The 21,064-nt window shown below is 44.6% G+C and overlaps 1 protein-coding gene across 50 annotated transcripts in view; it reads left to right on the forward strand.

The window, feature by feature from the left end:
• NEB (nebulin) overlaps positions 1–21,064 on the forward strand; it is a 392,273-nt gene that overhangs the window by 89,780 nt on the left and 281,429 nt on the right. For all 50 annotated transcript variants that reach the window (XM_085645543.1, XM_085645542.1, XM_085645546.1 and 47 more), the window contains 7 exons: positions 684–782; positions 10,364–10,468; positions 10,564–10,671; positions 12,567–12,878; positions 12,975–13,181; positions 17,571–17,675; positions 19,745–19,852. In XM_085645543.1, coding sequence (XP_085501669.1) covers positions 684–782; positions 10,364–10,468; positions 10,564–10,671; positions 12,567–12,878; positions 12,975–13,181; positions 17,571–17,675; positions 19,745–19,852 — 1,044 coding nt within the window. The remainder of the gene's footprint in view (positions 1–683; positions 783–10,363; positions 10,469–10,563; positions 10,672–12,566; positions 12,879–12,974; positions 13,182–17,570; positions 17,676–19,744; positions 19,853–21,064) is intronic.

Consider the following 21,064-nt stretch of genomic DNA (forward strand, 5'->3'; position numbering starts at 1 on the left):
GCAACATGGAGACGTGGTGAAGTGAACACACAAGAGAGAGAGCAACATTGGTTACAGCGCATGGGGTAGCGGCTCAACTGGCGAAGCTGTATAAAAGAGAAAGCGTACAAAAGGACAAAGTAGTGAAAAATACATTTTTTAAATAATGTTAGGAATAGAAATGGACTGCGAGAAGTGAACAAACACAATGATAAAAATGCATACACTCTCATGGAAGGCTCATGGAAAGAAATATTCTGGAAGAAGTGTGAAAACACAGAAAACTGGGGAAATGCATGCACTCTGTGCTTTTAGAAAAATATTTTTTTTCTAGAAAAGCAGACCCAATGTGGAAGGATATAAAGACCAATCAGAGCAATGGCAAACAAGGTATGTGCCATGGGAAGGACAAAGACTAAACATAAAATCATCAAATAGAAAGCATGAATATAAGAGTGACAAAACAAAAAGCCAGTAGAAAGCAAGGAGCGGTGTTGCTTTCCCGGTCATCTATCTACATGTCTCCAATTAGTCTTACAGGCTACAACGTAAAGATCAAGATCTAATTTAATGCTTTCAGAAGGCTTGATTTTTTTCTAATGCACTAGCAATGCGCATTTTCGTTCAATAACTTTGTAGTTTTGTGTAAGATGGTATGCAGCTGAACAACACAAGCTAAATTATGTCATTTATTCCCCCTACAGAAAAAATACAGACAGCATCCAGATACCATCAAGTTCACTTCGATCGATGATGCACCAATTGTTGTACAATCGAAAATCAACCAGGCACAAAGGAGTGATGTAAGTGCTCGCAATGGCAGTGGCTGGGTACACATCTTATGTTATCCTATGTTTGAGATTTGCATAGCGTATCAACTTAAACCTCAAAAACAGGCATTCCGACGCTTTTGGCACTGTATGAAGGTGCCCTGCAGGGAAAAACGTGACATGATGAAATAAAAAAGAAAAATAAACTCAAGAAGTTATGCTGATAACTGCAGACTAAACAAATAGGTCTTCAGCTGTTTTTGAACATGGAAACGTGTTTGGACCTCTCAGCTGTAGTGGCATTGAGTAGTTCCAGACCTTTGGGGTTAATTACAGAGAGCATCCTCAACCCTCCTATTTAATGCCAAACATGTATCAACAAGGCAAAGCACTTTTCAGAACTCATATATGTACTATTTCATGTTTTAAATTGCCTTCTCATGTCTTACTGCGGATTGTGATTGCATTTGCCAAAAATGTAAACCTGGAAATAAGTATGCTGTCATTTGCAGCATTGTGAGACTGGGATATGCCTGTAGGACAATCTAGTCAAGTACCTCTTGTACCCCAGGTTGGCGTTGGCCTAACCAAGCTTATGACCATGTCTGGTCTATTATCAGTGCTTTAAAAGACTACATTGTTTTCTAAAAAAAAACAACTTTTTATTATCAGAAGTTCAAAAAACAGAACTGGTTACACTTAGCAATGTCCATTGTCATGATACACTCATTACAGGGTATTTTAACAGGTAATACATTGTACACAGTTGCCTTATTCCATAACTTAACTTATCTAAGTGTCTGGATCCCTGATCCCGGGCATGTAAGCGGCACTCTAATAGTCCTTGTGGGCTAGTCACTTAAGTCTGGGTCTGATTCCTCCGCTGGGGGGGCACAAATATTGCCGCAGAACGAATTCCACTTGCCCCACACCCACTCCCACTTTTTGGGACACCCTCTGTGTATGAAGACTGCATTTTCGGCCACCATTGCTCTATCCATGTCTTGACACCAGTGCTGTTGTAGGGGGGCAGTGGGTGCGCCCCAATGCGGTGCGATATTGCGTTTAGCTAGCGTAATCCCTTGGGTCGCCCGGTCCTGTGCTGCGTGGTTGAGGTCTGTTGGCTCCCATATATTGAGGAGGCACCTTCTTGACTCAGGGGCAACTTCGAAGCCACACACCCGAGTAATTGTCTCCATGACTGCCTCCCAATAGTGTGTTATGTTGGGACAGTCCCATAACGTGTGGTAAAACGTCCCCTGTGTCCCGCATCTCCGCAGACAGAGAGGTGTCCCAGTCCGACCGATTTTGTGGAGCATGGTTCTTATGTAGTACATCCTATGTGGTATCTTCAATTGCACCAACTGTAGTCGGGACGGAATTGCCACCTCTCGCGGGGATGCCAAAGCTTCTTGCCAGTCCTGGTCGTCCATGCCCCCCAGGTCAGTCTGGCATTTGTCTCGTAAGGTGTGCGTGGGATCTTTCTGGTTATTCATTTGTTTGCGATAAGTGAGAGAAATGGCTTTTTTAGTGAGATGGTCTGTAAGGAGGCGGTCATCGAGTGGCGATGATTCGGGGAGATCGGCGCCTCTAGGTATGGCCCTTGTAAGTACGTGCTTAATTTGTGTATAGCGAAACTGTTCTGAGTCAGCCATTTTATATGTTGTTCGGAGTTGGGCAAACGTCACTACCTCTCCTTTCTTCCAGAGGTCCCCAATTCTCGAGATACCAATAAGGTCCCATTGTGCGAAACCTTTGCTGTAGCGGAGCATACCTAGTTTTGGCGTGTCGCACAGTGGTATGAGTTGGGTGAGGACTCCCTCCCAGCCGAGCGCTCGCTGCGCCGCGAACCATATATATATTGTATGTGCAGTGGGGCCAATCCACGCGTCTTTTTTGTTCTTGTTGTAAAGCGCCACCAGGGGTCCGTCGGCCCCAAGAGTGTGCCTGTCAAGCCGGAGGGCTGGTTCCTCCTGCGGGGCATGGAGCCAGTGGTTCACTACTATAAGTTGTGAGGCCCAGTAATACAGTTGTATACTGGGCAAGGCGATTCCACCATCGCACCAGCTCCTAGTGAGTTTAGATAGAGCTATGCGGGGGTTTTCCACCCCAGAGGAGCAGTCCCACCTCAGCCTCGATGGATTTAAAATAGGAGTTTGGGACTGGGGTAGGTGTATTTTGTAGGGCGTACAGGAACCGCGGGAGAGCCATCATCTTGAATAAGGCTGCACAGCCCAGGAGGGTCAGGGGTAGTGCATGCCAGTGTTTTACGTCGTTTTTAAGTCTCAGGAGAGGGGGCACAAGATTTTGCTCGTAGAATTGAGTATGGTCTGGTGTAATGTGGATGCCCAGGTATTCAAAACCATCTTTCCCAAGTTGTATCGTTACTCCCCTGGGCAGGCGCGGGGGGGGCCGTGGAGTACAAATAAAACCGATTTCGCCCAGTTAATCATGTAGCTTGAGTATCTGCCATATGATGCACAGATATCTAATAAACAATTAATTGAGTGGCTGGGGGAGGTCATGTATAGTAAGATATCATCTGCGTACAGTGATATACGGTCCTCCCACCCTTCCGTCCATCGCAGTCCCCGTATCACCGGGTCGCGTCTTATCCAAATCGCAAGGGGCTCAAGCAGCAGGGCAAATAGGAGCGGGGACAGGGGACATCCCTTCTCGTCCCGCGCCCCAGAGGAAAGTCCTCAGATATGCGTCCATTGACCACTACGTGTGCCATGGGTTGTGTATATAGCAACCGGACCCATGCACGAAAATTGGAGCCATAGCCAAAATGTTGCAGCACTGTGAACATGAATGGCCACTCTACCCAATCAAAGGCCATACTGGCGTCCAATGATAGGATGACTGCCTCTTCTTGGATGGTGGACATTCGGGCCATTACACCGTGGAGCCGTCTTAGGTTCATTGTTGTATTGCGGCCCGGCATAAAACCGGATTGATCAGGGTGTATGAGAGACGTGAGGTGTGGTTGGAGCCTTGAGGCTAGTACTTTTGCTAATATTTTCGCCTCCGCGTTGAGGAGTGAAATTGGACGGTAGGAGGTGCAGTCCTGAGGGGGCTTGCCAGGTTTTGGGATCGTCACTAAAGTCGCTATCCTCTGATCCCTGTGGAGTATTCCCTTATCTAGACTGTCTTCATACATTGTTAGTAAGTGAGGCCCCAGCCTTTCCGCTTCTGTTTTGTAGAGTTCCGCGGGAATGCCGTTGGGACCTAGTGCTTTGACTGATTGCAGCCCACTAAGTGCTGCCGTAATTTTGTCCACCGTGAGTGGCTCGTCCAGTGCGTCGGCGTCCTGGGGTGTCAGAGTTAGCAAACGGATATCTTTGAGAAAGGCCAAATTCTCTTCTACCGTGGCGTCTGTGGTGGGTGTGTACACTGCCTCATAATGTTACGCGAAGGCTGCAACTATGTCTTGTGGGTCCGTTATGTCCTCCCCAGAAGCTAAGTGTAAGTGAGCCACCCAGCGACTTGCACGTTCTTTCTTGTCTAGCCAGGCCAGCAACTTACCGGCCTTGTCCCCCACCTCATAAACCGTATGTTGCGTTTTTGTGGCTTTCGCCCTGGCATCCTCCCATGCATAGTCCCTGTAAGCTTGTCTAGCCAAAGTTAGAGTGTGTGTTGTCTCGTCAGTCTGGGCTCTTGCATGTTCTTCTTCGGCTAGGCTAACTGCGCTCTCAAGTTCTTGCATTTGCTGGGCCTTGTCTCGTTTGTGTGAAGTTATTGCGGATATGGCCTGACCGCGCAACACCATCTTGTATGCCTCCCATAGAGTACTAGGAGAAGTCACAGAGTGTGTATTTTCTTGGAAGTAATGTTTCGTGGTTTCGTGCAGTTGTTTCCTAATAGTCGGGACCTTCAAGTACCCCGGGTAAATTGTATAGATGCGTCTACATCCAGTGTGATGCGATGTGTAGGTGACCGATATGGGGGAGTGATCAGATATTTCTCTAGGAAGGTGTGTGATCTCTGTGATCGCCGCAAGGCTTGTCGGGGATGAAAGGATATAATCTATCCTTGACAGACTATTGTGGGCTCCTGAGTGATATGTGTATTGGAGCTTCATGGGGTGTCGCGCACGCCAAAAGTCCACGAGCCCCAGATCTTCCGTGAAGTCACGCAGATGTATGAGGGGGTTCCCTTGGTCTCTTGGTGGCAACCTATCCCAGGAGGCGTCAAGAACGGCGTTAAAGTCACCTCCTATAACCAGTTCCCCAGGGGGGTAATGTGAGTAGGAACTTACCGAGAGCTGGGAGGGCCAGACTATGGAGCGCAGGGGGGACATATACGGAAACTAGGTTGTAAGCTCGTCCTTCCCACTGACAGGAAAGTGCGCAAAAACGCCCCTGATCATCCGTCAGGGTGCTCTGTATTATTAACAGGCAGCTCTTTCGTATCAGTATCCCCACCCCTCTAGATCCCGTAGTGATTTCAGAGTGCACTATCATTTTAAACCCCCATCTGTCCAGTGCTTTAGTTGCGGTTCCCACCAAATGACTTTCCTGTAGGAGGACCACTGATGGAGTTTGTCTCTTAAGATAGTGTAGTACTAGTCCTCTTTTAATTTTGTTGCCTAGGCCATTAACATTCCATGAAATGAGGGTAAAGGGGGGCAGGGCTTGTGAGTGTCATCCAGACGTAATTGTGAGGGGTCAGGAACTATGTCACTCGGGATGGTGAGGCAACTTTGGGACATTGGAGTCGTGTGCGTGAGTTGAAGGGTTCCCTGTCCATGACCCTAAAGTGTGGGGTACCAGAATTAAACAGTTAAACATATCTAAAAAAGAGAGTACAAACTCTAACAATACCTTAATCAAAACCCCCCCTTCCACTCCCCTCCCTGCCTCGATGCTAGACGGATTTTCAACTACCCGCCACCCCAACTGTGCAGAGTGCTTTAGTCCCATAAACAGTACTTGCGTGTGGGGGGAGAGGACATCCGGAGCACTCCGAACATCCCTTCACTCAAAGACGTTGAAGAGGTCAGAACGTTACAGTAAGTATGGCATCTGAATTGAAAAGTTAAGTGCAGTAGTAAGTCTCTAGTGGGCCATTCCTAGACCACTCCAGGCGATCCGAGCCGCGGCAAGGCATCGTGGCATGAGGTGAGTGGATGTTCCATCTACGAGGTACCCGTCACTTTCCAGTTGGCGACCAACATCCTTAGTGGTTCAGTTCTCTGTGTCCTTTTGGTGCTGGTCATCTTCTCCTCCCATGTGCCCCTGGCCCTGGGATGCTGCCTCCGCGGGGTGGCGTTGTTGTCATTCATTGCCGTTTTTTGATCTACTGACCTGTCGCCAACCCTCCAGCCAGTCATGGGCGTTCTCCGGCGTCTCGAAAAACCAGGTCTTGCCGTCCGCTACTACTCGGAGCTTCGCAGGAAAGAGCATGGAGTATGCAAGTTCTCTGCGTTTGAGTTCCTTCTTGACCTCAAGGAAGCTCCTTCTTTGGTGACTGCCGCCGTGTAGTCAGAGATTATGGAGTTTTCTATACGCAGCGGTGGAGCCACTCTTGCTGTTTGGAGGATGGCGTCACGGTCCGTGAAATTGAAGATCCTAGCCAGGATCGGCCGGGGGGGGTGCTCCGGGCTTTGGTTTACCACCTGGTATTCTGTGCGCCCGTTCCACCAAAAAGAAGCTGGAGAGACCCCTTGGTTGGAACTGGTTCTTGATGAGGTCCTCTATGTATGGGTCCATGGCTGGCATCCCCTTAGACTCTGGGACTCCTATAATACGGACGTTGTTGCATCTCGACCTGCCTTCCTGGTCATCCAGTTTGGCTGCCATCTGGCGGTTCTGAGCTTCCAATTGCTGGACCTGTCACTGGAGGCTGGCTGTATCCTTCGTGAGAGACACTGTCTTGGTTTCCACCTTGGTCATTCAAGAGGCCATTTTCTGGAAGTCTGCTCGGAGGAACTATACATCTGAAGAAATGGACCCCACTGTTGTTTAGACGTTTGTCAGGGCGGACATTATGTCTAGCAGTGTGACTTCTGGCTGGCCCTCCGGTACGGCACCGACCTCTGTGGGTGCCCGTTGGGCAGCCGCGTCCTTCACGTCTTTGGAAAATGCATATTTGTCCAATTTGGCTTGCTGGGTCGCTCGTGGACCCCGGACCCCCATTGGACCCTCTCCGCGGGATTGTTGGTGGTGCGCAGTACTCACCGCCGCCTGCCTCGGACTGCATGTCACTTTGCGGCCTGTCGGGTTTCCTGCTCGATTATGTGGGGCCTCTGGTTCTGGTGTAGGCAGAGCGATTTCCCAGCACAGTAGGATTAGAATCTGTGGCCAGCAGCATGTCGTCCAGTGCTTTATTCACGGCCCGAAGCAATGGGCCCCTTGAAATACGTGGGTCGCGTGGCCTCCCCGAGTGCAGCAGCGTGTTATCGGTGTGTTGCGGCTGAAAGCTTGGAGTTGTGTGGGGGGTTTTCAGTCTCTCCTACCCGTGCCTTTGTGTCCTTTATTATGTGCAGGAACTCTGCAGTTGGCAATGGTGCTGGGGTGCCAGGTGTTCTGGATCTTCAGAGAGGAGTCGCCCGCTGCAGCCGGACGGCGCGGGGTTCTCAAGTGCCACAGAAAATGTGCAGGATCGTGCCGCCAGGGCGCGGACCCCCCGCCTGGGAGTCTCAGCGCGTTACTCTACGTCCCGCTCCTTCCGTTAGTGTGGGCCTCAGGCTGGGTGGCAAAATAGGTCGCCCGGGGGCCTCTGGTGTACCGTGCCTCACTGTTTCCCTTTCTTGCACAGCACCTGGGGGCCACAGATGTTCAGTGCCCAGGCCCTGGTCGTTTCAACGGACGCCACCGGTGTCTGGGCTCTGCAGGCTCCCTCCCGTGTGGAGCTGCGAGGGCCCACTGGACGGGGACCACGGAGCACAGCCGGGCCTTTCCCAGGTGCCTGGAGTCATCGTGATGATTGCGGGTCTCACGGGGGCTCCCCCAGCGCCAGAAGGCGTCGCGCCGAGCAGCCGCCCGGGCACAGTCCCTACAGTTAGGCCAGTGCCTCCCACCTCTCACTGCTGTAAGGCCGCCGCCTGATTACGCAAGACCGCGGCTCCGTGCAAGGCCGCAGGCCGCTCCTTGTCTCACGCCCATAGATCGATGGTTCAGCACCGTTTCTTCTCCCAACTCAGTCGTGACGAGCCCTCAGTGTTCCGATGCATAGAAAGCGTCTTATGAGATAGTATTGTTACGGATTAGTGACCGGATTAGTATGGGATGTTCTCGTGCTGGCCGAAGCTCAGTTAGGTTGCAGCCATTACTCTCGGCTGCAGGCCACGCAAAAAAAGACTACATTGTTGAACCTTAAAATATCACAAGAAGTGGGATACAGAAACATTACCAGAATGCTCAGAGATGAAACCACATATATGTCCAGGGACTCTCAGACATGTTGTACTGCTGTGTAAAACAATTGATCAAACACACCACTAGGCTATTTTAAGATTTGTTTTTTTTGTAGTACAGCTGATGGACTAAAATGTTCTAGCTGTTGGATGTTTTCTACCATGGAAAGTCTACCAGGGTAGACCACAGCACACACAGGCTCTCTGGTTCTTGGAGTGTGTTATGTGAAGAGACAGTATTGCAAATCCCGGGTCCACTGAAGACAATTTAGCCTATCTACTTTCCAGACAAATAGTTAATATGTCAACATTTTTAGGCTCTGGAGAGAAATGTTGATAAGTACTTTATTATACATATTTCTCTTCCCATGGTGGGATGATGGTGAACGTATGGCAAGACTGTTTATTCCACCTTGTCTAAGAAATAAAGCTAATTTAGCCTAATGTAGAAAAGATTTGGTCACAAAGCAGTAGTTTGTGCATGCTGACTAGTTTGTGGCCAGACCTTCCACTTAGTGATGCAACCAACGTATACATCTGTCACAGTGCCAAATGGCAAGTTGGCAGCATTCACACAATCATGCCCCTTTAACACTAGGGAGGCACATTTCTGACTGTGAATTCCACTGAACTGGTTGTGCATGCCCAAATAGAGATCTACTGTCCTTCACATGGCCTTCATTTACTTTGAATGCAGCCACTGTCCTTTAAAAGGCATTACAAAAAGTTTAAACTCTGTTTTTCGCTTTGAGGGAGCATGTAGCAGACCATATTCCTGTTGTCTTCTCCAAATGTTGATAGCCCCAACCTACAAATTGGAAGCTGTCCTTCCGGACAAGTATTCATTTTATGAATGGATACCACATCCTTTTGGAAGTGGGGTTCTGATCAATGGTTTGTGGCCACAATTGAGGTTGCAAGCCATTGACCCATTCCATTATGAAGCATCAGAGGAGGGGGATGCCTCTTTGATTGCCTCCACCGTCTGAATCAAAAAGTCTACTTTCCAAGTCAAAAATACTTTTCTGACTCGCAAACAACCTTTTGTACATTATAACTCCAGGTATTGTGGTGTCATAACGTTTGATTTTGTTATTCACAATATTTATAGGGTCAGAGTATAAGTTATTTACTGTTATAATCACATCAGACAAATTAAGGGTGCTCTGAATCAAAAGCTTTGTGTCTCAATGAAAATATGCCAGAAAGATTTAGCCAGGTCTTCCAAGGCTCAACTTTCTCAGTATTTGATTAGTAGTAGGAAAATATTTCGGCCATCAGGATCTTTATGAGTTCTCTTTTCTGTAGACAAGCCTATCAGAACTGAATCAGTCATCCTCTAAAACATGACACACACTTAATAAAAGTGAAAGCCTTTGTAACCAGTCCAAGATCATTTGGTACTCTGAGATCTTCATCTTTGCTTCTTATGAGAGGTTCCCTACCCAAGTGGGCTTTTGAGACAAACCCTAGTAGAACTGGTTAGTGCTTTCATTGGGCACACTCAGAAACAGTCTCTACTCTTCCAACTGGTCATCATGCCTTGCTAAGAATGCGGAAGTGTAAATTCATTTCTCATCACAGTGGGGCCAGTACTCTCAACCCAAGAAGATTAAAGATTTTCTGCATTGTTCTTTTGACCATAGGAGAGTGGTTCTTTTCACACTTCTCAGTGAGATAATGAGCATTTAACCTGCACTAGATATTGAAGCCACCCTATTAGTGCTGATCAGTGCAGAAGTACAACATATTATGCATCATCGCCTTTGTTTTTGAGATAATATAACACCTTTTTATTTGTTTAATTTTGTTTTTTATTTATTAGCATAATTTTTAAGGAGTCTCTGGGGTAAAATAAATTGCATTTAATTTATTCTTTCCATATTTATTTTTTCTTTCTGTAATATATCTGCCGATGTGTTGTTCCAGAAGATTAGCACATGTAAGTAAGAGTCTAATAAGCATTCAGTTTAAGGATTAGTTTACAAAATCTCTTAATAGAATAATTTTTCCTCCTGTTCATGATGCCTCCCATCGATCTGATAATCACACACCAGAGCTCTACTGGACTTAAAGGGGCCATCCAGTAAAAAGGAAGTAACTTCTCCTGTTGCCCAGTTTTACATCGTCAACAATCATCAACCATTAGTGTTCCGGAATGCTCTTAGTTTGGTGACGTCTGGTTGGGTTGTAAAATCTATTGTGATATCATCCACCAACTGCTTCTTTAAACTCTTATTATTTTCTGTTGCAGATTCAATACAAAGCAGCAGGAGAGAAAAGACTTCATACCTATACCCTACCTCATGATCTCCCCGAATTCATCCAAGCCAGAGTTAATGCTGTCAACCTCAGTGACGTAAGTAAGCTTTTCATTCGGGGTTATGTATGATGTGCAGTATATGGATCACATGTTCACCCTTATAATAAACTTTTTTGTTATTATTTTTGCAGAATTACTACAAAGCAGGACTAGAAGAATTAAAAACCAAGGGGTATGACCTCAAGATTGATGCAATTTCTATCAAGGCAGCGAAAGCTGCCAGACGTGCTGCTAGTGATGTAAGTTTGGTGTCTAGTTTTTTTTTTTTTTTTTCATGCGCATGTTTTATTAATGTATTTTTAATGCTGGTCACTGAGCCAATGAGCTCTCTGTTTTGAAATATTTCTTGTTGTTGTTAATCACACCCTTATATTTGTCTGACGGAGTTTCTGTCAGGCATTTCTATCTGTAGGGCGTGACTTCTGGCTGTCATTGTCAGGATTTCATCACTTTTAGGATGTGTTACATATCACAGATTGAAATGTCAGGACGTGGAGATAAAAAAGCTCATGTCTAGCCTTAAATCGCTTATGCACTTAAAGAGTTTTATTTTGTCCTCTAGTGTACTATGTTTTTTTAATAGAAAAAGAAAACCTGCTCTAATGATTTACATGGTGCATATTTCTGCTTAAGTCGCTTAATGTGTAAGGGTTTTGTACCTTTTGTTTAACATTTCTCAGTGTATTGCGTTATGCAATGTTCGTGTTTTTTGTTTTTCGTATTTAAAAAACTGTGAACTTCCTTCTTGGGTGGTCTATGTTCTCAACTGTTCAGCACATCACACTTCAGCTATCCAATCCTCTTTGGAGGTTTATTACATTAACACAATCATAAAGGTCTAGGCTTTATTGAAATGGAATATTTGGGTAAAGAAAACTTGATGCATGAGATACGCCAGGAGCATGAAAGCGTGTTGGGGAATATACTGGTACCAATGACAGGGCCTATTTATATTATTGTAGCTATGTAAGGCTAGCATTAAAGAACATGGTCCATTAGGATGTAGGGCGGATCGCCACCGCCCGCATGGCGGAGGTGATCCGCCCTACATTCTTCCCCGCCTGCCACCCATTTCCCCCGCCATATTAGTATGGCAGGGGGTACTGCGGTGGACGGGAAGACCGTCCGCCGCTTTTCTGCCCGGTTGACGAGTTGACCGGACGGAAAAGGGTTTAATATGGTAGCGGTGTCTGCTAGACACCGCCATCCATATCAAGATGCAGGCGGGAGGCAGCCTTTCCATAGCGGCAACCATGCGGATTTTGAAGTTGGGGTCCCGTTGTGGCCCCCAGTATGTTGGGGGCGTGGAGAGGCACACGGGGGTACCTATGGTACCCCCCTGCATATGCACAACATGCATTTTTGGCATTGCGGCGGGTGATGCTGAAAGCATCGCCCGCCGCAATGTTTAAAATACAGGATGCGCCCGCCAGTGTGGTGGGCGCATCCTAACCACCCCCACGGGACCGCCGCACTTATGGCGGCGGTCCCTTTTCGCCCACCATCCTGATGATGCTCTAAGTATTTCTGGAACAGAAATATTCTACTGTGGGCACACACACCTGCATGCACACACACCTACTCCCGCATGCACACAAACTCTCGCCCATGTTTCACTATATCTCAAGGAAGCAATAACTCCAACTTTTAACACCTTTACATTGAATATTATGTACCTGATCATACAGCACACAAGGGTTGAAAGTCCAACAGGTTTCTTAATCACCTCACGCTAGTCCATCGAAAGAGAGACTATGAAACAGTCTTGGCCATATGCTATCGAAGTCTGCCCCTTACCATCCTCGTCATATCAGCACATTGTTTTCAGTTGGGCAATAAAAGGTAAGATAAATGGATTGCTTGCACCTAGACCCCTGCCCCGCTTCATTGCAGAATGACCTAAAACACGATCAGCATGAATTTCTAGGTAGAAAAATTGTAAGAAAAGATGTTGCACTCCATGTTGAAAGAAATCATGTTCCTCAAAATTCCACTTCTATTGAAGATCCTTGTTCCTTTCTACTCTTTACAGAGTTAGAATATTGTGTGCTTTTTCAGATAACAGAGCTATGTCCATGTGAAACTTAAACAATGAAGTGCGTTATTACTCAAGCTTTCCCTTATGGTCCCATAGGTTCAATATCACTTGGACTACGAAAAGCAAAAAGGAAAACTTGTTGGGTTCCGTAGTTTGCAGGATGACCCCAAACTGGTCCATAACATGCATATTGCGAAAATGCAGTCTGAACGCGAGTACAGGAAGGATTACGAGAAGACAAAAACAAAATACAACACCCCTCTTGATATGGTGACTGTTGTCACTGCAAAGAAAGCCCAAGACATAGCCAGTAACATTCACTACAAACACCTGCTTCACCGCTACACCTACCTGCCAGACGCCATGAACGTGGAGCTGTCCAAAAACATGATGCAGATCCAGAGCGACGTGAGTAGCAGCTGCCATGGACATGGTTAGTGTTTCTAGTTGGTTCAAACAGGTCTCAGAAGGTGAAATGTGTGCACCTTTCTTGTTTTCTTGCAGAATTTGTACAAAGCCGACTACAACAGCTGGATGAAAGGCGTTGGCTGGATACCCATTGGATCCCTGGATGTCGAGAAAGCCAAGAAGGCAGCATTTGCCCTGGATGAGAAGAATTACCGCCAACACCCTGACACCATCAAATTCACCAGTGTGGTCGACTCCCCGGTTATGGTCCAGGCAAAAACCAATGCTGAACAGCTCAGTGATGTAAGTACAATCAGCTGGCACACAATAAGAGAAAATGTGCTTTGCAGGATATTTGTTTTACTGTTCAGTTTTATATGTCAGAACAATATTGGGAACACTCTCTTTCTGTCAGATGATATTTCAATTACAATTTTCCTGAACCAAACCCTTCTCCGTGAAAGTTGCAATTTATTCTTTGTTTAGATGTCATTTTTTTGTTATCACTCTTTTAGCTCACGTTCCAGTCTATATGTATTCCAATATGACAATTCTCTAATAAGTATTTTAAACTAAAACCACCACAGAGGCAGAGAACCAACTCCTGGGTGGTAATAAAATGTAAAAAATCTCCATAGTTGTCATTCTTTAGGCCTGCCCACATTATTAAATTATTTCTTAGAAAACACGTTAACACTTTTGTTTCAGAAACATTTTAAAGGTGCATGATTTCCACTTTAAGAAAGGTATTTGTCAGGATTTATAGTTTTTACCAGTAGCGGCCGGTGTCAGTGGAGATTGGCTGGGCGCGGGGGGAGTGACAATGAAAAAAAAAGGGGAAAAAAAGAACTTGCCTGCCGCCCGCCTCATCGCCAGTCTTCTGTTCCCCTTGTGGCTCCACTGCAGGTACAGACTCCCAGACTCCCCTGCAGCCAATCCTGATGCTGCTCTCATGCATGAGAGCAGCTTCAGGGTTCGCATGAGCGCCCTCGATTTGTGTTCCCAAGGAGACTGGGAGCCTGTGTTTGCTGTTTCCAACCCAACAATGCAGCTCAGGTTGGAGACAGCTTTAGTGCGGATGTTGGTATGGCCGGCCTGAGACACCTGGCCAAATCAACATGTTCACTTATAGCAGTGCATAGTACTCCCCTGCAGGTACCTGTCACCCCCTGGCCCGCCCCCAAGACTTGTCCTGTAAACAAACTTAAACGATGATCAACCCGGGTTTATTATAGTTTCTTTTTCTTTCCTTTCTATGCTGTTGGCGGGGGGTGGGGGCAACGTTTCCACCGCATGTTTTTAATCTGTTCCACTATCTCCCCTCTGAGTCATCAGCACAGCACATATGAATGGCTCATGCCCTCCCTCCATGTATCCCTCAGTTCCCAGTCCATGCTTCCATATATTACAAGTTCGTTCGCCTATAAATTGACCAAGGTTTCCAGATGATCTCAAATTTCCTGGGGCTTCTAATCTTACTAGAAATAGATTTTTCAGCAGCATGCTCCAGTCCATATTCGAGCACCACTATAATGCATTCTTAAAGGGAGTGTGCTCCTTTGCAAACCCTTTCATCTTTCACTGAGTATATAAGGTTCCAATGCTTCAGTTCATACATTCACACTTTTTAAAATAGCTGCAAACTAAAAAATTATACCTGCATTACAAAACAGTGGCTAAATGGCAACAGTGTTCTCATGAACCTCTCATTGAACACTATAGGGCGTTATTCTTTTAAGTAAGAATTTGACAGAATATAGGAATGGAATGAACTTGGGGCATTCTGCCAGCTATTAAAGTATTTTCTGTGGCACATGACTGCAATAGCTAGATTGTATATAAGATAAGTGTGGTGAACATTGTGAGGGTGCTGCTAAAGAGGGTTACAATCAGGAACACAACATATTTGACATGGGGCGAGTCCGTTTTTCCTATATTCCTTTTCTTTTCAAAGACTTGACAGGATATTTTTTCAGAGATTTAATTTAGATTTTCTTTATATGTCCATCTTTATTATTCTGACCATTCTCCTTTGACTACTTGTGATCCAAACCAGGACCAACAAATGCATCCGTTGAATTATGGTATCTAAAGTTTTGGGTTGACTTCATCATGACAATCTTACCAATGAGGCTATCTCCAACAGGAATGGTTTAGTCCTTTAATAAACAGAAAACAGCCCAAAGAGCTGGAAGATGTTTCAGTGGAAGATAAACTTTACCACCTAGCTGGAAATCCAACCAGTACCAGCATCAGGTCACAGTACTGTTCCTGTCAGCTGCAACTTGGCAGTTCATATAAAAAAGTTACAACCCTTACTACTGTTACTTATGTGAAATCCGTAGATAGTTCGAAGATGAGCACTTTAGCAGGGTTTGGTAGGTGATAATGATAGTGCTTTTTTTTTCACAAAGCCATTAGAAGGGCCATTTCTCCTCTTCCAGACCTGCCAATTCTAAAATCCTCTACAATAATGTAAAAAGGAAAGAACCAATGGTTCCATTTATAATTTTAAAAGATAATTGAGGAAAACTGATGGCTTTAACTCAAAAAGAGAAATCACTAACAGCCACATAAAAAAGGCAACCAAATAGCTAGTCTCTGTGTCATGGCAATTATGCCATTGGCCCTAATGCAAGAAAGAAAAATGCATAATTTGTTACCCTACTTGGGGGTAAAAGGCAGTCAGTGCGTTCTTTAAACTACCTGACAGTGGTGCCACCCTACCTGCTGCACTGACGATATCCATGCCCTGGTCAGCCTCCATCCGAACAAAGCAACTAATTTAAAGGTAGATGATAATCCTGCGGCTGTATGTTCAATCTGTGGGCGGGAAAAGTTTCTACCACAGTCAGAAACTTGGTGTTGCCTGTTAGTCTTTAGCTTCCAAAAGTGCACTAGGGGCTAATTTAGAGTTCGGCAGAGAGGGTCGTCTATCGCAACAGAGTACTCTCTCTGCCAAACTGAAAGTCCCCCTGCCTGATTTACAGTCAGATGAACTGTATGTCAGCAACGGAGCCTACTCTGTCTCTGCTGCTGACATGCTTCTCCGACAGCTCAACACTCTAAAGGCCATCGGAGGATTGGCCAATCGACCTCCCACCTAATGAAGAGTGGGCAGTCGAATGGCCACTTTTTTACTATCCCTTATCACTGTGAAAAAACTGGCTGTAGGGGACAGTAAAAACATTTAACTGATCCCCACGCAATGGAAGAAAATTCCCGTGGCATGGGGGTTATTAGATTTTGTTTTTTAAAAACAAAATCCATCTTTTGGAAAAACAAAAACAAGTTGAAAGTTTAACAGCTGTCTGTCAAGTATGACGGAGCTGCCTGTCAAACTTTTAACATATTGACAGGAATCACTATCACAGGAGTGACTAGAGTTGTCTGCGAGGCCAGTGGAAAACACTAAAGTTGGAGGACTAGACCTCTGTTAGATGAAGTATAACCCATACTCTAAATCCTTACCTGCATCTGACATGGTGCTGCCCTCCTGCTTAGTATTTATTGTCAAATAATGGTTATTGTTATATTTCAATCTTTTAGGTGGTGTAGATAGTTTCCGGTGTGGAGGTCTGGGAAATACATGCACATATTTTATTTCTCATGCCTGGTTCCGGTTTCCTTTCCATGGTGTTAGTCAAATTTCAACTGACCCCCCTGCATGCCATCATTGATAATCTAAAGATGTATTGATTTCTCACAAGGCATTAACATCACTATATCTCGTAGACGCCATCTTTTTTTACCTTATTAAAAGTCTGCTATAGCTTAATAACTGAAACATAATGGTCTACTAGCTAGTGGATAAGACCCAGAGGCAGAGTAAAGTGAAAGTTTTGTAACACCTGCAGTGGAGAGCTGGTCATAAGCTACTCATAAGGGTCCTCTCAACCTACACTTTGCCCTGAGTTTATGTCTGGGCACAGTCTAAGATAAACTGTTAGAAGGGCGCGTAACTAAGATGCATATAAGGTTACTGAGTGTGGGTCCTGGGTTAGCAGAGTAGCCCATCCTATGATGGTGTGCGCCAGGAAGGTATTCTGCCTTCATTGTTCAACAGACATGCTAGGATACTTTTAGTGAGTGATTAACACTTCTTTGGCCATTACTGGATTTTGTTTGCTTTTTTGGCTTGAGCAGCCCCCCTTCCCAGTTCAGCCTCAGTTTCAGCAACCCATTCTGTAAAGGAAGCTGTACACATTTCTTCCAACTCAAGTTAGCATGTTCATGGGCATTTTGGCTCAAGGGACTAAAGTTGGTTGGTCAGAGTACAGTATTAGGGTATTGAATAAATGAATGAAATTGAACCTATAAAGTGTGCAGCTACTCAGCGGAGTGTCCCAGCGCTAAGCTTTCAGTCATCAACGCTGTGCAGTGTGATCACCTAGTCTAGCTGGAAGAGCCAGTCTTCAACTGTTTTAATATTGGTATTGGATTGGATGCCAGGGCTAGTGAACCCAGGACTAAAGTGGAGTTCTGCAGAATGAAATAACAATGTTTGGTGGATGATTACTCTTCTATGAGATTGACTGGTATTTTAAGTGCATTTATAGTTTCCTCAATGTTGGACTGAATTGTCATGCGTACATTATAGATTTGCAGTTATGCCTGTTTCTAAAGACAAATACCGAATTTCAAATTTTTTGTTTTCATGCTTTGATCTTGTTTATTTTTTCCATTTTGCAGAGACTTTACAAAGCTTCCGGAGAAAAGTACCTACATAAGTACAACTTACCTGCGAACATGCCTCAGTTTATCCAGGCTAGATACAATGCTGCCAATATCAGTGAGGTGAGTAGACACCTAGTATAAATTTCCATTACTTTATATTATAGCTCAAATCATTGTTGGTTGATCAGGACTGTACAGTGCATGTCACATTGGTGCTGTGGAATAGTGGTGCCTAGTTAAAGTAATCTCTGGTCCATAGACTCTTGGCCTAGTTCCTTTTCACAACTTCTGCCTAGTAAAGGACAGTGTAGAACCTGGGAATTCTATTGAGCACAGGTTTGTCCTATATTCTTTTATTCTTTATACCACCTCTTTGGCTCAAACCTATTGATTCCAACTGAGAACCCTGAGGCAGATATTTAAATACCACTTGACCAATGAGTACCTTGTGTTCATTCTCTTGTGGCCTCTGATCTGGATAATTCAAACAGCATTCCTTTAGGCCTCCCTAAATACACAAGGGCATAGCTTCAAAGGGGGCAAACAGCTGTTATCAGTATTTTTTACAACTGGCTACAGACAGCTATAGCCATGTTGCTAGGGTAAATAACAATAATACATAATATTATGTCATGGGCGGTACATCCCAATTTTGTACTTAATTTAGCATGCATGGAATAATGGCATAATTTGTAACTATTTGGTGTATTATAGGCATACATGCAAACCAGACATGTTAATTTTGCCAAATGTTTGCTTTCAATTTACCTCTGTGGGCATTACCATCCACTTGTTCAGAGAGTTGAGTGTCAAACCTCCTGTGAAGTCCATGGTGCCGTTTAATAGCAAATCCCTCTACTCCTGCCCCACACATTTCATTTCTATATACCAAAACATAAATATCGGTCTTCGGAGGCCTTCCTCCTGGAGGTTAGTAGACAAGGAGCGTGATAACTTTCAGGAAGCCAGCGGATAGGTAAGCTAAATCTGTAGTTTTTTTAGGGAAAACATATAAAGACACACCTATTTTCACTTTTGAGGTTACCTTTACACTGTTTTTGAAGCCCCAGTAGTTGTTATCCAAGCTTCATTTCCAAATGCACCCTTTAAGTCCCTAAACATGACCTAACATCTACTATTTCCATACATTGGTTTCTTGAACTCGTGTTGTTATTTAAAACCATTGGATCCCCTTGAGGCTTCTCTTCACTTTGCTATCAGGGCTTGATGTTACATAACTGGGGATCTCAGATACCCCCTACTGGCTCTGGTCCCCATTGGTAGCAATGAGGATTATTTTGCATGGCCTGCTATTACTTGGATCACATTGTTTTCCAGTTCCAATGCCTCAATGTGCACCTAGATACTTTTTAGCTGATGCCATTCTAGTGGTTAATTTGTAAAAAAACATAAGTCCCGAGACTCTCGTCAGGAGGCAGCTTGCACCAGCCCATTTCTTCTGTTAACGTCGCCTGAAACAGAACAGACAACTAACCATGAAAATGGGGAGAGGATGTGGTGTAATGGCCAGAGCTGCTGACTTTGGAGCTGGGGAAGCAGGTTCAAGTCTCTGCGTCGGCTTAACATCCTGTGATTCTGGACAAATTACCTAATCTCCTCGTAAATGAATTTGTCCTTTTCTGGTGCGCATGAAAAGCAACAGTGTTGATGATAAAGTGCTAGTGCTGAGCACCGGAAACCACTGGCTCAAATTCAGCACTGTGGTATTCTATGTCTAAGGAGTTGAAAGCACATTGATTAGCATGCTGTAATGAAGCAGTTTTTAGAGAAGGCGCCCGTAAGCTTCGTTTAATCAGTAGAGGTAACAAAAGGGTTCATAGTCTGTTGGGCGCTCACAGTAACCTGAAATAAGTAGCATTTCAGGTTTGGAGGGGACATTAGTCCAAGGGAGTTGAGCAGACAAATATTAATGAATGGTGGTTTGCCATTAGAGTTTACCAAGGCCCGTAGAGCAGTTAGTTGACAAATTAGAGGATAAGGTTTGTCTTAGGATTGTTATTGCACAGGGGAGAGAATTGAACAACCACATATGAAAAATTCAAATGAAGGAGAAAGCCGAGGAACGCTTATGATTTTGTTGATATAAAATTTATAAAGATGTATTTTCCAGTCAGGCTTCGAATTTTGGTGTTTTCTACTCAGAGCTAACATTTGTCTTCTTGTTACAGTCAAACTACAAGCAAGCTTGGAAACAGCTCATTGCTAAAGGGAACCATGTTCTGGGAGATTCTATTCCAATTGTTGCAGCCAGAGCTTCAAGAAACATTGCTAGCGATGTAAGTACCTAGTTATGTATTTATTCACAGTATGAAGAGCCTCTCAAAGAGCAATGGCCATACATGGTTGAAACCGTAAACAGTGGAGCTGACAGTGGCTAAGCTTATGGGATGACATGAATAATGGTACTCCATAACAAGCATAAGGATTTATTATTAGGGAAATGCAGTAAAGTTCTACCACAGCATTCAAGGTAAAATGTGTAAATTATTAGTACTTCATGCATGTTCCTTACATGACCGAATTATATAAGCACCTACGAGACCACTAAGCTTCAGCGTGAACTATTTTGGTGGAATAGCAGAAGGGACAACGTAGAAGTTATTCTAAATCAGCTATAGTGCATGATGTTCTCATGACATTTTATAAGAACCTTACTACTCAAAGTACATGACAGTCATGTAACATCCATGCACATTAAGTTACTCTACAGACTGTATGATAAATTGTTTCCAACTCCTGTGACAAACTGTGTAACAATCAGCATGACTGTAATTGCTTATGCAAGTAGCTAAGGCAATGAGCATAGCCAAAGCAGCATGCTACTACTCCAAAATGTGTTTCACTGTCAACGTAGAGATTCTGTGTTGTCTTCAAAGCTAATTTATTTTTGTGCACTTGTTTTATCAGTTCAAAGTTGGTTGTTGCTCAGAATTTATGTAAAAGGAAACGAGAATGTAAACCAGTGTGAAGGCAAAAGAACATAAGCACAACAAACCTGGTACTATATTAATGAAAACATAATTTGCATAAATGTTTACGCATGCAAGAAGCAGCAGTCCAAGCAGATAAGCGCAATGGGGCAGGCGGGGGGGGGGGGGGGGGGGGGGGAGGGGTGTATGGCTGATGTCGACAGATGACGGAATAGGATTTATTTATTTAATTTTCTTTATTCCTTCATCTATCAACTCCCCCCTCCCCTCCCCCCATCCCACACCGCCTCACTGCGCTTACCTGCACGGACCGCCACTGCATGCAAGTCTTTTAGATTAAACAGTGATGAAAAAGTCAAGCAACACTCTTCTTATGACACCTGTTGGTGCAAATAGGTAGTTCTGCTAAAATTTGAATTGACTGACCGGTGATACTACAGAAAATCAGGTTACAAAGAAGAACAGATAGGCTAATTTTCTAATTACCCAAAACCTCCATTCATCAGGTGAAATGTAGAGCACGGTCTTGTTCTAGGTTGTAAATAGCTTACGAATGCT

The sequence above is a fragment of the Triturus cristatus genome, chromosome 3_1, assembly GCF_964204655.1.
Source record: "Triturus cristatus chromosome 3_1, aTriCri1.1, whole genome shotgun sequence".
NCBI lineage: Eukaryota > Metazoa > Chordata > Amphibia > Caudata > Salamandridae > Triturus > Triturus cristatus.